At 51.2% G+C, this 16,847-nt stretch overlaps 1 protein-coding gene across 1 annotated transcript in view; it reads right to left on the bottom strand.

Moving 5' to 3' along the window:
* The window catches only part of PPARGC1B (PPARG coactivator 1 beta), a 44,099-nt gene that overhangs the window by 15,026 nt on the left and 12,226 nt on the right, over positions 1 to 16,847 (bottom strand). The window contains exons 2-5 of the mRNA XM_027772822.1: positions 13,459 to 13,675; positions 5,606 to 5,818; positions 1,895 to 2,013; positions 1,190 to 1,193 (exon numbers count right to left, since the gene is read on the bottom strand). Coding sequence (XP_027628623.1) covers positions 1,190 to 1,193; positions 1,895 to 2,013; positions 5,606 to 5,818; positions 13,459 to 13,675 — 553 coding nt within the window. The remainder of the gene's footprint in view (positions 1 to 1,189; positions 1,194 to 1,894; positions 2,014 to 5,605; positions 5,819 to 13,458; positions 13,676 to 16,847) is intronic.

Here is a 16,847-nt window from a genome sequence, read left to right as displayed (position 1 = left end):
GGGAAAGAGGAAGAGAGTGAGGCCCACACTGCTCCTTCCTCTGCCCCTTCTGGCCCAGCATGTCTCACCTGAATCACGGGGGACAGCAGGCTTCCTTCACTCTCTCCTCAGCCTTCAGCACAGAGTCTGCACCTGGCCGTGCTGTCGATGAGGAATGAAGGAATAACCAGCCTGACAGCTCTCCTAGCTGTGGAATGAGGCCCTGTGGCCCTTCCAGAGTCATGACTGAAGCCTGCTCTGTGCACCAAGTTCCCCGGCTCCCGGAAGTGCACCACTGGTCACCTGGGCTGGGCATGGGAGGGTGACTGTGAATGGGCATCAGGGACCCTTCTGGGGTGATGGGTATGCTCTAAAGCTCAATCGAGGTCACGGTCGCATGACTCTACATTTACTAAACATCACAGTTGAACTTTTTTTTTTTTTTTGGAGAGGTTTTCGCTATAGGGCGCATGCGTTCACCAGATAGACAGAGAGAGACAGACAGACAGAAAGCGAGAAATCACCCCCAGGGGGGATGGTCACGCCACAATCCCTTCTCCTCCATTCTCCTCTCGGGATCTTGGGCACGCACGCACACGCGCCCGGCATGAATTCTAAGCCACCAGGTACGGGACGCGAACCACGGTCGACTACATGGAAGTCCAGCGACATAGCCATTACGCTAACTGCTGGTTCTCACAGTTGCACTTTTTAACAGAGGTGACTTGGAGCCGGCTCCATGACCTGGTGGTTAAGGCAACCAGATCCCACTGGCCAAACATATACAGTTCAAGTCCTGAACCTGGTGGCTTTAAAAAAAACATGCTGGGTATGTGTGTATATGTGTGTAAGCCCAAAATCCCGAAAGGAAGGAGAAACGAAGAAGGGCTTGCAGAGTGACCATTTCCCACGGGGTGGTTGCTGTCTCCCTTTCTTTTCTGTCGGGTGAGTGCATGCACACTCTAGCCAAAAAAAAATGGTGGTTTTTATGATATGTAAAGGGCACCTCAATCAAGCTGTCAAAAAAAAAAAAAAAAAAAGTTCCAGAAGCTCCCCAGTGCCCACAGGATGAAGATGAAGGGCAGGTACCTTGCAGGTGTTCAGGCCCCCTGCAATCTGGATAGCCTGACTCGCCCCGCCTGCCCACATGGGGGCGTCCCTCCCAGAGGGGCTGGTCTCTGCTGGGCTTTCTAACCATGGCTGTGGGTAGGTCCCACCTCTCTGGCACATTCCCGGCCTCCAGAGCACAAAGCGCTCTCACTATGGAGCTGGCTGCTGCCCCTACAGAACGGAACGTGGAGCGTGATCCCTTCGTGTCAGGGGATCATCCAGAACGAGCAGGGAAGGGCGCTGTCTGCGAGGGCCCTGATTCTGCTCCTCACCCAGAGAGGTGCGGAACTGGGTGTCACGGTCCCTGGAGGAGTGTGCAGGGCAGGAGGGGAAGAGGGATCCTTGGAGTCACCCACTCGGCCTCTCCCTGTTAGGCTTGGAAGGTGGGGCTCAAGGAGGAAAAGAGCCTTACTTCAATCCTGGGTGTTTACACCAGAGCTATAAACTCTTCAGTGGCTGCCAATGAAGTCGAGCTCTGCTTGTGGGGCCGCCCCAGCCAGTGAGGGTTTGGATTTTGGTCTGTCACCCGTCAGGACAGAAGCTCCTGAGGACAGCTGTATCTCCCCTGACCCTCCCCTGATCTGTATCAATGTCTAGCAGTGTCTGGAAACACTGAGGGGTGAGGACAGCTAGGGCTCTTTCCAGAACCCCGGACTGGGCTGGGTCTCAAGAATCAGGGCCCTCAGCTATGAGGGCTGGTGAAAAGCAGGGCAGATCGCTAGAAGTGATACCCCTAACCAGAGCTGGAGGCTGCATCCCGGAGGCCCCTGGGGGGCCTGGGCAGATTTCTGGGCATGTAAGAAATACCTTGACACAAGGCCGCTGACTTTTGGATCTGAGGCCTGCGTGGCGCCAGGCGATCCCTTCCTTCTGGGTGTCAGAGCTTGAGGCCGGGTAGGATGTGGCGAGGAGGAGCTTTTGCAGCTGAGGGAGAAGCAGAGGAGAGGGACAGGACTGAGCCACCGCCGGAGGACACACAGAGCTGCCTACCATCCCCACAGGACAGCCCATGCCCCGACCCTAGGCAACCCATGCCCTAGACCAGTGTCTCCATTATGCCAGTGTGGAAGGCAGACTGTCTAACCAGCCCAGACACAAGAATCCCAACAAGGAAATTCTTTCAGCGTTCATAACCCCAGAGAAGAGCTGTGACTTTGAGAAACTCAAACAAGTCTTGGGTAACGTTTGCTGATTCCACATTAAAATATAATGTACACACTTTATTGGGACACCCTGCTCATACCTGCAGGAGACACGCACACACACACCCACACACACACACACACTGAGTCTGGGAGGTTAAGTTCCAAAATAATTCCCTGAGAGGATTTTAGCTGATTTCTCTTTTGTTCTTTTTGCTTACTCATATTACTCTTAAAAATTAATTTCTGGGGACCAGCAGTTAGCGTAACGGCTATGTCACTGGACTCCCACGTAGTCGACCATGGTTCAAGTCCTGGATCTGGTGGCTTAAACTCACGCTGGGCGCGTGTGCGTGCATGCCCAAGATCCCGAGAGGAGAATGGAGAAGGGATTGCGGTGTGGCCATCCCCCCTGGGGGGTGATTTCTCGCTTTCTATCTCTATCTCTGTCTGTCTGGCAAGTGCACATGCCCTATAGCAAAAAACCTCTAAAAAAAATTAATTTCTGAAGAAGCAATACTTGTCAAATTTAAAAACAAAACAAAATAGCATATGTACCACAATTACTAAAAGGCAGACAATTAAAAGCAAATCTTGGGACTGGCAGGTGGCTACTGGCTCCCACATGACTGACCGTGGTTCAAGTCCCAGACCTGGTGGCTTGCTTTCTCACTTTCCCTCTGTCTCTCTCTCTTTCTTTGGTTAAATTAAAATAATAATAATAATAAAAATTTTAAAAAGCAAGTCTCCTTCCTGCATGGATCCCTTTCTCCTGCCTAGAGGCACCCACTATAACTACGATTATGCAGCACATAACGACACCCCCATCTATATGATAAGCTGCGTGTATGACTTGGGTAGGGGGTTCCATGACAGGCTGGACCATCTAGCCCTGGTGTGTAGGAGGCCACACTATCCAGGTTTACGTAAGTACCCTCTGTAGTGTTGGTACAGCGACAAAATCGCCCAACAACACGTTTTTCAGAACACATCCCTGTCAGTAAGTGATGCCTGACTGTACTTTCTTACGAAGCCATCCTGAGGCAGGCTTTGATCGTACAAGAATATATGTTTATAGCACCTCTGTGTATACATCATATTTTAACAGTAGGGGCAGGTAGACTAATGATTGGATATCATTTTTTATTTGTATTTCTTCTTAGTTTTTTTTTTTTGTCATTGGATAGGTGTACTCACCAGAGAGAGTGAAAGTGAGAAAACACCCTCCAGGGGAGATGGCCATGTCACAATCCCTGCTCCTCCATTCTCCTCTTGGCATTTTGGGCACACACGCACATATACCCTATGTGATTTTCAAGCCACTGGGTTCAGGACTCGGACTGAGGTCAATCACATGGGAGTCCAGCGCCTTAACCACCACACCACTTGCTGGCCACCCCCCATTTTTTTTTTTTTTTTTTAACTCTAAGAATACAGTAAAAGCTGCTGACCTCTAAATGATGAAATACACAGATAGCTAGGTCCTTTCAAGTCTGTTGGTGGACTTTGTGAGATTCGCGGAAAAATTCGGGATCTGCATGACTTCTCAGGGCCTTCCTAGAACTTAGTCCCGGTCCTGGGAGTCTAGACAAGGAGTCTGTTTCCCATGTACTTAGCACAGTGCCTAAATTAGAGGCATTCAATAAAGGTGTGGAAAGGCATGAGAAGGAAACAACCTTTGACCAGCAGGGGGCGCTCTTTGCCTCGCGAAGGTTTGGTCCTTCTCAGAAGCCCTAGGCAGAAATGGCACTGAGAATTCTTGCTACTACTGCTACTACTGGTTGTCCAGAGGTATTACTTACATAGCATTTACTGAGCAACTCTACGTGCCACGCACTGTTATAAAGCCTTCATGTGTAGTATCTGCTGCCAGCCTCTTAACAGCCGTGGGGAACAGGTGCTAGCAATTTTGTTTTTCTTTTTAGGTTTTTGCCATAGGGCATGTGAGCTCACCAGAGAGAGACAGAGAGAGAGAAAAAAAATGACAAATCACCTCCCAGGGCAGGGTGGGGGTGATGGCTACACCACAATTCCTTCCCCTCCATTCTCCTCTTGGGATTTTGAGCACGCACACACACATACTCGGCGTGATTTCTAAGCTGCCAAGTCCAGGACGTGAACTGCACAGTTGGGCAAGCGGGAATCGGCCACCTTAACCACCATGCCACCTACTGGCCACAGAAGCTCTATTATTAACCCGGCTTATAGGTCAGGAAGCTGAGTCAGAGAGGGGGTGAAGCAGGCTGTTTGCCTAAGAGTCACACAAGTACTTAGGAGCAGGGCCGGGACTCAAACTCAGGCAGTATGATTCTAGTCTGAGAAAAGAAGGGACCGTTGGGACCAGTAGATGGTGTAATGGTCACAACGCTGGACTCCCACATAGTCAACCACAGTCCGAGTCCTGGAAATTCACACCAGGCCTGTGTGCATGCGTGCCCAAGATCTCGAGAGGAGCCTGGAAGAGAAGGGATTGTGTGGCCATTCCCCCTGGGAGATGATTTCACTTTCTGTCTATCTCCCCAGTTAGTGCATGCACCCTATAGGAAAAATCTCTCTAAAAAAAAAATAATAATAATAAAATAAAATAAAAGGACCCTTGTGGACACCATGTGGGACTAACCATACTCAGTGCCTAACATATAGTTGGCACTTACTAAATGTTTTACCCTGCTTTGGGGAACTCGAAGGCAGTGGGAAAGAAAGGAAATGGTTCTCGACTTGGAATCAGAAAACCTGGGTTCTCGTCTTTGCTGACACACCAACTTGCTGTCTGCGTGTGGGCCAGCCCTTTCCCACTCTGGGCCTCAGATCCCCAGAACTGAGCTTAATAGTCACCGGGGGTCTTTCCAGCTTAACATCTCCATGGCATAGGTGCAAGGTGCAGAACAGTGTGTACGTAGGCTCCCTTTCAGTAGTTTAAAAGAAAAAAAAAAAGTGGAAGAGGAAAATCACGTAATAGATCCGTAACCATGGTTACCCCCGGGGAAGGAAGAAGCGACTACGAGTGGGCTAAGGGAGTTTTGCTTTTCACTGTCCACATTTCTTGACTGGACTTTTGCCCTGTGTCCGTATCTTTAGGAAAAAGGTTTGCATGTCATTTCAGATTTAACACACACCTAAAGTCAATGTTTGAAATCCTGAAGAGCCTACAGAACGCAGGTTAGGCCTCTGTCGTTGGTCCCACTGTCCAGGTGGGAAAAGCGAGGCCCAGGGAGGCCTCCCGCCTCTAGCCAGGCTCAGTCCTGGCGATCGCATTTCTGGTGATGCATGGGGACCCCTGCAAGGCTGGAGCTGTCTGCTCTGCACCCGCCCTTCCGACAACCAGACGCCCAATCCCAGGCTGCCGATATCACGTCCCCTGGAAACGTTCTCACCAGCGACAGTTCATCCACCTCAGGGGATGAGGCTGGGGGCCTCTCGGGAGCAGGGCTGGGGGGTGCAGACAAGGGGGCAGGTGAGGCTGAGGCGCAGGATGGAGTGTCTCCACCGTCCAGGGCTGGGAAGACGGCCAGACCCACGTCATCTTCGGGGATGTCGTCCAGGGTCTTGGTGAGCGCTGCCAGGAGGGCCTCATTCTCACTGTCGATCTGAAGCGAAGAGGGTGTAGGGGCAGAGAGGGGATATGGTTAGTCACTACCTTGGACTCAGTTGTCTTAGTGGCAGGACTCTGCGCTGCCCACCTAGCTACCCCATCGCCTCTCTCCCCATCAGATCTCAGTATTCCCGGGATAATAGACACCCAATAAACGGGGCATTGACTCCCAGCATCAGAGCATTTTAGGACAGGCAGCAGGCGATCATGGGAAGGGCCCTGCCCCGGGGGTGTCTTGGTTGCTGCTCAGTGCAGTGCTGTCCACCGGGCAACGCCTGCCTCCCTCGCCAAGGCGAGGGTCTATAGCACACGTGACAGCATCCCATTGCAGGCTCTAGCCCCTTGGCCTGGCAGTGCGGGGACAGAAGCTCCCGGGACCAACCATGGCAGCAATAAGACAGCTGTCATTTCCCTGTGGATCACCAGGGCTTGCGCTTCTCATTCACTCAGGGGAGCAGGAGGATGTGGGGGTTAGAAGCCCGGGCTCTGAGTTGGGGCTGAATCCCAGATCCGACACTATCAACTGTGGGTTCTTGGGTGGGTTAATGTCCTCATTATCCTGTCTAACAGGGCAACGACAGCGCCTACTGTGTCAGGTCACTGTCGAGGACGCGGGGCACATGTAGGTGAGACGTTCAGAAAGCAGTGCCTGGCACAGGTCAGCACCCGTTAGCACTACCGCGGCTGACTAGGATGCCCTCTGCTGCCATGGCTGCTCCTGGGACGACAGCCACAGCAGCGGTGCTGACGGCGATGGTGCCCTTCCTCCCGCCTCCTCCCTCGCTTCCCCTGCCGCCTGCGCTGACACTCGGATACATCACGCCAAGATGGATGCATCCCTGCCCTCACGGGGCTTACCCTCCAGCGGAGACTGGAGTCAAGCAAATACACAGCTCAGATTGTTCCAGAGAGTGAGAAAGGTGGGAAGAGAAGGAAATGAAAGGAAGCCGTGATGGAGAACAAGACTATGGTGAAGATCTACAGCTGATTCCGGGTGGCTGAAGAAATCCTCTTTGAACAGCTCACACTGGAACTCAGGCTTGAAAGACTCCAGCAGGTAAAAGGTTAAGGAGAGAAGACCAGGCAGAGGGACACCTCGACGCAAAATCCTGGGCACAGAACGTGGCTGAAGAGAGCAAGAGAACGGCTTGGTCCACGCTGCCTCAGGTCCCAACAGCCCCTCAGGGGGGTTCTAACCTGCGTTTTGCAGTTATGGAAACTGAGGCGTATAGAGGTCCAACAACTTGCAGAGAGTCACACAGCACCCAAAGGACAGAGCCAGGACTTGGACCGAGGGCCCCACGCACGGTCATGTCAAAGACCTGCAGAGTGTCGGCTTGCATGCCCAGCCCACAGGCGCCTGGGCACACTTCTAGGGGGGGCACTGGGCGCCTCCTGCAGTGAGCCCCGCTCCTACGCCCTTTGAAGAAAGCACACTCTGTCACGCGGTGCCTCTCCGGCGCTCTCTTCCCATCCTAGGTCAGCCTGCTCGCCCCTTCTTCAGGAAGTTCATCGGAAACGCACATCCCGTGACAGCCTTTCGGCCGCATTAATCTATTCCAGGCCTTGCAGAGGAGCAGCAGCTGAGTAATTCGAAGGGGGGACCCGGGGAGAGGAGAACAAATGTGTCTGTCATTTTTAGAACAGAGCTAATAAAAGAAAGGTCAAAAGAAGATTTTGGTTGGGCCTGACCCATGCCCTGGGGATGGGGGTCCACGGGCAGATCAGGGCCCAAGGACTCTGGCTCTAGCATGCGATGTGGCTCCTTCGCTACATCACCACTACCCACAAGTCTCCCTGGCCCTCAGACCACCCCGACCCTGTGTTCCCAGAACAATCTATAAAGCTTAATGAGGAGCTGACATCCTGGAACTTGGGACTCGATGACTACTCCTGGGGCTGACCCTATGTGGCTCTGCAACTGGCAGGGTGCCCGTGGGCAAGACCTCTCTCTCCTGTAAGCCTTGTTCCTTTCCTGTAAAACAGGGATCCGTGATCTCCGGCCCACCTTCCTTTCAGGGTACCCTGGACGCCAGCTCTGGAGGTGAGCGCTGCAGTGCTTAGCGCAATGCCCGGGTGTGGGAGCCACGGCGGCAGCACAAACGCAAGAATGAATGGACCGCACAATGAACGATGGCGGGAAACTGTGCTCAGTGTCTCGAAGACCAGACTGGAGCGGGACGTCGTCCAGAGATGACATCATCAGCACCGGATGGGAGGAGAATTCCCACTCGTTCCCAGGGAGAGTAGCAGCGGCCCCGAGGTGCTGGGAGTGATCACAAACACGGAGCTGGAGGGGCTCTCAGAGACTAAGTGGTGCCGGCCATGTCAAGCACATGTGAGCTTCCGCCCCCGTGTCACTAACCAAATGTGGCACTAGCTCTTCCCACACCAGCATCTTCCTTGAACTGGGGCTCCGGTAACAACCCACCAATCAATTTCAGTGGATGCTTGGGAGGAACCTCTCTGCCGTTCTTTGGAGAGGATGAAGGCCCAGGAAAGAGAGCTGGTGAGGTCACGAGGCAAGGCAGGAGGTGGGGCTGAGGACTAGAACCAGGACTTAGAGACAACGCTGACTTAGAGCCACACTCAGTGCCAAAGTGCGTACAAAATGCCAAGGCCCAAGAAGCACCATCAGGTTGGGTAAATACACGTCTCGAACAGAAAGCATTCCCTAGCCCCACCTTCCCCTGGGCTGGTCCGCTTGGGACCCTGAGCCCAGCTGGGCAAAAAAGCCATCTCTGTCCATGCCGGCCATGCTTCCTGCGTGCCGTCCCATCAGCCCCCGAGGATAACACGTCACAGGGAGTGCGCCAGCCCGCTCCTCTTCCCAGGCCATTAGCTTGGCTCTCCCTGCTCGGCTTAGAAACAGAGTGCAAATTAATGGAGGGTTAATCAGCTGAGGAAGGGATATTAATAGACCCGCCCCACCCCCAACCTTCCTGCGCTGATCTCAAGCTGGAGGAAAAGGAGCCTTCACGAAATCTGAAGGAAAACGCTTCCCTTTGAGAACCTAGACTGGCTTGCAGGAGTGTCATAGCATGGAATTCAGACTATCAGGGCCAGAAGGACACTTGGAGAGCCTTCTCCTCTGTCCAGGGGTGTCGGAGCAACCCACTACAGGCTGAGAAACACAGGAATGGTCCCCCATTCCTTTCTGGGAATAGGTTCAGGATTTCAACAGAGTTCAAAAGGACCCAGTAACTCTCCTTCTCTACCCCCAACAGATAAAGAACCACAGACCTCATCCCTGTTCCTCTTCATTCTTCACATGGGGAAACTGAGGCCTGACCAAAGGCAATTTCTTGCCCAAGGTCACACAGCAAACTGTGGGAGGAAAACCAAACTCCTGCATATATGGGGTCATCTGAAAAGTCATGATGCATTTTTTTTGCATAGAAAAACATAGAAAACTACATCATGAATTTTCCGACGACCGAACACTAGAAATATTCACTAGGTGCCTAGCATCCTCAGCGTTGGAACACAGAGACATGGAAGGCAATGCCCCTGTTCCCCAGGAGTCAACAGCTCTTGCAGCTGCATCTTGTGCTCACCCCCAGTTTGTGTGTGTAGCTATGGTGCCATCTGGTTGTTAGAACTAGCTCTCGCATGGGCAGCATCATGACTCGGTGATTCCCACGGGTCCCGTAAGTTAACTACCTGAGAGCCAGCGGCAGAGGAGGATTCAAACCTACGGCTACTGGACCCCAGCTCAAGGTTTTTGAAGTGGGCCATGTCTGGCCCTTGGCAGGAAATAAAATATTACAATCCATTCCTTCATTCAATATGTATGAATGGAGTTCTTACAATGTGTGAGGGCCCCTTTTTTTGCATAGAAAAACATAGAAAACTACATCATGAATTTTCCGACGACCGAACACTAGAAATATTCACTAGGTGCCTAGCATCCTCAGCGTTGGAACACAGAGACATGGAAGGCAATGCCCCTGTTCCCCAGGAGTCAACAGCTCTTGCAGCTGCATCTTGTGCTCACCCCCAGTTTGTGTGTGTAGCTATGGTGCCATCTGGTTGTTAGAACTAGCTCTCGCATGGGCAGCATCATGACTCGGTGATTCCCACGGGTCCCGTAAGTTAACTACCTGAGAGCCAGCGGCAGAGGAGGATTCAAACCTACGGCTACTGGACCCCAGCTCAAGGTTTTTGAAGTGGGCCATGTCTGGCCCTTGGCAGGAAATAAAATATTACAATCCATTCCTTCATTCAATATGTATGAATGGAGTTCTTACAATGTGTGAGGGCCCCAGAGATGAATGAAATGTCACTAGTCCTCAAACAGCTTGCAAACGGAAGGACACACACACATGGGCGAGGAAGGAACCGAGAGAGCTGAGCGTAGGACTTATTCATTAGCTGGCTACTTATGCAGCCCTGACGAAGTGCCGGGCACCGCACAAAGCCCTGGGCTATGACAATGCACGATGCAGACACAGCTCCCACGCTCACAGTGTTTATGATGGGCAGGGGGTGAGGACAGGCCTTAACAGGCCTTAACCACAAAATCACATGCAGGGGGTGTGCATCCACAGTAATGGAAAGAGCTGGCTGAGTCTGGGGAGAGCCAGTGGGGTAGGCAGGCCACAATGGAGAGAGGACCTGGGTGCACTGAGCCGGCCCAGGGTGAGTCTGAGACCATTTCATGTAACAGCTAACACCACAGGGGCCTGTACTGTCTAGATGGGGATGTTCTCCAGGCAGCATCCAAACCCCCTGCAGTCTGAAAGCATTTTCTAGAAGCTGGTCTCCGAAGAGGAAGAACAACACAACACAGGTGACATCCTCACTAGTCAGATAAGGAAATGGAGGTCCTGGAAGAAACTAGAACTAGAGCCCAGCTGGACCGACATCTGCAGGGTTGGCAAAAGGATCCAGTGTGGCAATGACGGGTATGGGTTCCTAAGTAGTATCTTTGCTCCAACCTTTTTTAGCTGTGTGATCCTGGGAAAGTCAACTTCTCTGGACTTTTCTCACCTGTAAAATGGGTTATTTTAAAATTTTATTTTGTATCAGAAAAGAGAGGGATAGGAAAGAGACAAAGATAGCTTCCCCCCCCCCCCCAAATTTTTTTTACCCCCCCCCCCAAGATTTTTGCTATATGGTATATGCACTTGCCAGAAAGACAGAGAAATTGAAAGTGAGAAATCATCCCCCAGGGGCATGGCCATGCCACAATCCCTTCTCCTCCATTCTCCTCTCAGGACCTTGGACACACACAACACACGTGCCTGGCATGAGTTTCAAGCATCTGGGTCTGGGACTGGAACTGCATTTGGCCATGTGGGAGTCCAGCAACATAACCATTATGTCATCTGAAGGTCCCGGATAGCTATTTTTTAAATTGACATAGGGCATGTGTGCTCACCAGAGACACAAAAATAAAGAAAGAGAGAGAGAGAGGAGAAGCCACCTCTCAACAGGGTGTGGTCATGTGCAATCCCTTCTCTTTTAGTTTTCCACCCTGTAGGGTTGGGGCATGCACACACATACACTCAGTGTGCTTTTCAGGCTGCCAGAGCCAGGACTTGAACCATGGTTGGCCATAACGGATCCAGTTTCCTTAACCAGTAAGCCAAGGCTTGGCCCCAAATGGGTTATTAGTAGTACACAAGATAGCACGTAGATTAGAAGTTTTAGGGAAGGGGACCAGCAGTTAGCGTAATGGCTATGTCGCTGGACTTCCACGTAGTCGACCGCGGTTCGCATCCCGGACACAGTGGCTTAAACTCACGCCAGGCGCATGCGTGTGCATGCCCAAGATCCCAAGAGGAGAATGGAGGAGAAGGGATTGCGGCATGGCCATCTCCCCTGGGGGGTGATTTCTCGCTTTCTATCTCTCTGTCTCTCTCTGTCTGTCTCTGTCTGGCGAGCGCACAAGCCCTATAGCAAAAACCTCTCAAAAAAAAAAAGAAGTCTTGGGGAAAATGCCTCCTCCTTACCGCAGCTCACAGGACTGCATGATCTGACTCTTGCTTAGCTGGCCCACCTTATCTCCTAGGACTTTCCCCTTAGCCGCCACCCGTTGGCCCTTCTGTCCCTCCAGCATGGTGGGCTTTTCCTGCTTCCTGGCTCAGCACTTACTGCTTCCTCTGCCAGGAAGGCTCTGTCCTGGCTCTTTGATCTACACGTGGTGTCTCCTTCTCGTTCCTCAGCTGAGGTGCCTCTTCCTCAGGGAGGCCTTTCCTGACTGCCCAGATCCCTTTCTCTTCCCAGGCTAACTTCCTTTTGTGACTCGTCACAAGCCCCCCTCAGCTGTAAAGTCCCTTGACGAGCATATGCCTGACACACAGGGAGCGTGTTTCTAGAAGGAAGGGTCAAACCCTCCAGGAGGACTGTCTGAGATGACATGGCCGTCAGCATGGCACTGGACACACCGTCTGCTGTTATTGCTGCTTGCTGTCAGACAGGCACAGTGACACCCCACTTCTGCCCCCGGTCTTTATGGGCGAGATCTTCCAGAAAAGGTGCGTGGATCGAATGTACCTATCGCTCAGCTTCAACCTGGCCTGTCTCGTCTCTTCTCTTCTCTCTCGTGGCCAGGGGACTTGTGTGTTGGATAGACAGAGGAGAGGAAGGAAAAGCACTCCCCGACGGGCCGTCGTTCTGGTACTGTCCTGTTTCCTCCATTTCTCTCTTTCTCCTTCCTGACAAGATTTTGGGCACACACACACATGTGCTAGTTTGTTTTTGAAGTCACTAGGCATGGAGTTTCAGCTGTATTTGGCCATGGGGAATCTGGCTTCCAACGCAGAGTTTAACCACTGGGGGCCAACGCAACACGGTCAGTCTTATTTTAGCTGTTACCCTCTGATCCACATCCCACACCCACACAGGCAAGTCCATGAAGACCACAAATCCCGTATTATTCATATAAGAGGCCTTTGTAAAGGAAATGCCAACCACCACATGCCCCTGGGGCGGGTGTCAGAGCACACAAGATTGACAGAGGCACATGCACTGTGGTTCTCGGCACTGCCTCTTACAAAGAACCCCCAGGCTCCAACTGAAAAAAGGAGATAAACTGCATTTACCATGGAGAGTGGCTGAGAGAATGAAATGAGCCAAGGAACAGAAACACTCCTAACAGAATAGTTGCTCAATAAACATGAGTTATTCTCATGATGGTGACAAAGTCCTGGCTGCAGAAGCAAGCAGACTGGGTTTGCAGCCACAGACCAGGCAAACTGCTCTCAGCCCGTGACTTTTCCAAGCCCCGGGTTCCTTATCTGTAAAATAGGGTAATAACACCATAACACTGTCTGCCTCAGAGTGCAGGAATGAGGATTCGATGAGATCCTGGAGGGAACTGAGGACTTGGAGCCCTGCTGCCTCACAGGGGGGCTTGGTTTGGCCTGCAAGGCACAGAGAGAACAGCTCATCCCAACCCCTACTTCCCAGAGGCCTCAAGCCAGGAGAAGTGAGAGAGGGAGAGTCGAGAGTCGTAGACCAGGTGCCAATCCAGCACCAGAAGCAAAGTCCCAAGAGTTTTGGTGGGGAGAGGCCTTCTTTCCATGAGCAAGAGCTGAAGATGGTAGAGCTGACCACAGTTGGGCTTGGGGGTGGAGAGAGCCCAGCAGGGTGTGAGACAGCCGGATTGGGGTGGGGGTGGGGGCAGACCTGGAAGAACTCGGAGTCGTCGGGGCTGTACTGGCTGGGTTCGGTTTCCGAGTTCTCTGGGCACCACTGCAGTTCTCCAAAGCAGGTGGCCGAGTCAAAGTCGCTGGCGTCCAGCTGGGAGAGGTCGAGCTCTGGGAAGTCGGCACACAGTTGCTCTTCACCGGAACCCTCCACCTGAGGAGACAGGAAGGAAGGAGGCCGATCAGAGTAAGCCTGGCTAGACCCAACCAGGGACCTTCTTACTCATCATGCTGCCAGATGACCATGAAATGTAACGATGCATCCCACCCCTCGTAATTGTTGAACCTACTGATCCTGAAAGCTAAGCAGGGCCCCGGCAGTACAAGCCGCCTGCTGTTCTCTCCTCCACCTCTGTACTCCTATACATCCTGCAAGGCCCTGTCCACGTGGCTCCTCCGTTCTCTTACTAGAACTGCTTTGTTGAAAACTGTATTGGAGCCTGTAAATAGAAAGCTATTCCTCTATATAACTGCCCCTGCCTATAAAAGGGTTTCTTAAAGCTATACTATTCCTGGGACCAGCAGTTAGTATAATGGCTATGTTGCTGGACTCCCATGTAGTCGACCACGGTTCAAGTCCCAGACTCAGCGGCTTTAAACACAGGCTGGGCACGTGTGTGTGCGTGCCCAAGATCCAGAGGAGAATGGAGGAGAAGGGATTGCGGCGTGCCCATCCCCCCTGGGGGGTGATTTTTCACTTTCTGTCTCTCTTTCTGGCGAGCGCACACGCCCTATAACAAAAACTTCTCCAAAAAAAGAAAAAGCTATACTATTCCTGAAACAACAAAACAGCAATAATGACTGACTTTATTGTGAACATTCACCCACAGAACTATTTATAATCTCTAAAATGTAGACACCCACCCCTCAGTAGACAATGGGTAAGTAAAACCATGATGGACCTGTATCAGGAAATACCGTGGTGCTATTGCAAAGCAGGAGGCAGATCTAGGTGTTCTCTAAGACAAGTTCAACAACAACAAAAAAACAAGTTACAGAACATCAGCTTGTACAATGCAATCCCACACGTAAAGAGAGTGTAACCGAAATCAAGCTACGCATGTCTGTATGTATAAGAAGACAGATACTCCTCGACCTACGACGGGGTTGGTTACAGCCCAACAAACCCATCGCAACTTGAAAACATCTTGTGTAAAGGGAACCAGCAGTTAGCGTAATGGCTATGTCGCTGGACTCCCACGTAGTCGACCGCGGTTCGCATCCTGGACCCGGTGGCTTAAAACTCACGCTGGGCGCGTGTGCGTGCGTGCCCAAGATCCTGGGAGGAGAATGGAGGAGAAGGGATTGCGGCGTAACCATCCCCCCTGGGGGGTGATTTCTTGCTTTCTGTCTCTATATCTCTCTCTGTCTGTCTGGCGAGCGCATGCGCCCTACAGTGAAAAAAAAAAAAAAAAACCTCTCAAAAAAAAAATTAAAAAAAAAAATCTTGTGTAAAAAGGCATTTAATGGGGCTAGCAGATGGCATAGTGGTTAAGGTTCTGGACTCCTATGTGGCCAACAGCAATTCGAGTCCCAAACCTGGTGGCTTGAAACTCATGTCAGGCGCATGTGTGTGCACGTCCAAAATCACAGGAGGAGAATGGAGGAGCAGGGATTGTGGCGTGACCATCCCCCCTGGGGGGTGATTTCTCACTTCCCGTCACTGCCTCTCTCTGTCTCTCTCCAGTGAATGTACATACTCTATAGCAAAAACAATACAACTGGGGCCGGCAGGTAGCTTGGTGGTTATGGGTTCTGGACTTCCATATGGCCAACTGTGATTCTAGTCCCGGACCTGGTGGCTTGTTTTCTCACTTTCTCTCTCTCTGTCCCTCTCTTATCAAATTAAAATAAATAAATAAATAAATAAAGTTAAATAAAATAATTCTTTTGGGGAAAACAAAACAAAAGGCATTAATTTATGAGCATCATAACCTAGCACCTTAAATGTGCTCGGTACACTTACATTAGCCTACAGTTGGACAAAATCATCTTCCACCAAAGCAACTTGATAATAAAAAGTCCAATTTCTCACAGAATTTATTCAATAGAGTATTGAAAGTGAAAAATAGAATGGCTGCATGGGTACTTGGGATGTGGTTTCTGCTAAATCCCTTTCGCATCACTGTTAAGTTGAAGAATCATTAAGTTGGGCCCACAGATGGCATGTAAGTTAGACGGCTGGGTCCCACATGGCCGACTGTGCAGTTCGAGTCTCAGACTTGGCGGATTGAAGAACACCTAGATGCATGTGCATGCATGCCCAAAGTCCCAAGAAGGCACTTGAGAAGAAGGGACTGTGACATGGCCATCCTTGAGAGGGGGTGTCCTTCTGTCTTTCTCTGTCTCTGGAGACCACATATGACCAAAAACCTAAAAATAAGGAATCATTAAATTGAATTGCCATAAGTTAGGGCCATGTGCATATGCAAATATGCATGAAAAGGTCTAGAAGGTTGTAAACATGACTGTGATGAGCACGCAGAGGAATTTGGAGGGGTCTCTGGTAACAGCACTGTTTGAATCAGCAGTTCTCAAAGTGTGGTCTCAGGATCCGCAGAGCCAGCATCGCCTGGGAACTTGGTATGTTAGAAACAATGCGAATCCTTAGCTTCACCCAAATGGGCTGAATCAGGTGACTGCTTTGTCACCCGAGTGACCCAAGCTTAGCAGTTACCAGCAGGAGGGCTGCCTTGCAGATTCAGAAAGAGACTAAGTCCAGAGGCTGACAGACCAGCAAGAACACCACAGCAACAAAAAGATGGGCCCCAAGGCCTGGCTGATCTGAGTCAAAAGACCCACTCACCAGGTACGAGGCTTTGGGGAAGTCCCTTCACCCCTCCAAAATTCACTGCCTCACTTGTAAAGTGGGAACAAAGACAAGACTTGCTTCCTGCTGTTAAATTAACAGGTAACGCTATATCCTTGTCCAGTAAGTGATAAATATCAGAAGACAATAGTCCCAAGTGACGAAGACAATAATAATTAATAATATAAAATGGAGTTTCATGGCAGGCAGTAAGGGGTGGGGACTGTCTCAGAGAACCAAAAAAATAGGCGTATGTGACATGCCCAAAAAAAAAGGGTTTTGCCCAGGCCTTCTCCTTAATTGTTCCCACTTACTGGGCCTCATAAATTATGAATAAATGTGTATTATTAGCTCAACTTGACACAGGAAAGAGGCTTTTATCCAAATTTGGGTCAAATGTCTTAATTGGCGTTTTGCAGGAAGCCTGCCTCCACGGGCAGCACCAAGGCCAGGTCCTCGCAGCGGCAGGTCCCCAGCTCTCAGGCCAGGCAGCATGGCGCCCCGCAAGTCAGCCTCCAGGGACAAGCCTCCACCACCCCAGCCCTCCATCTGCCCATTCC

The sequence above is a fragment of the Tupaia chinensis genome, unplaced genomic scaffold (genome assembly GCF_000334495.1).
Source record: "Tupaia chinensis unplaced genomic scaffold, TupChi_1.0 Scaffold000303_1, whole genome shotgun sequence".
Classification (NCBI taxonomy): Eukaryota; Metazoa; Chordata; class Mammalia; order Scandentia; family Tupaiidae; genus Tupaia; species Tupaia belangeri.
The sequence above is the reverse complement of the archived record's forward strand: the minus strand, read 5'-3'. Positions and strand labels throughout refer to the sequence as shown.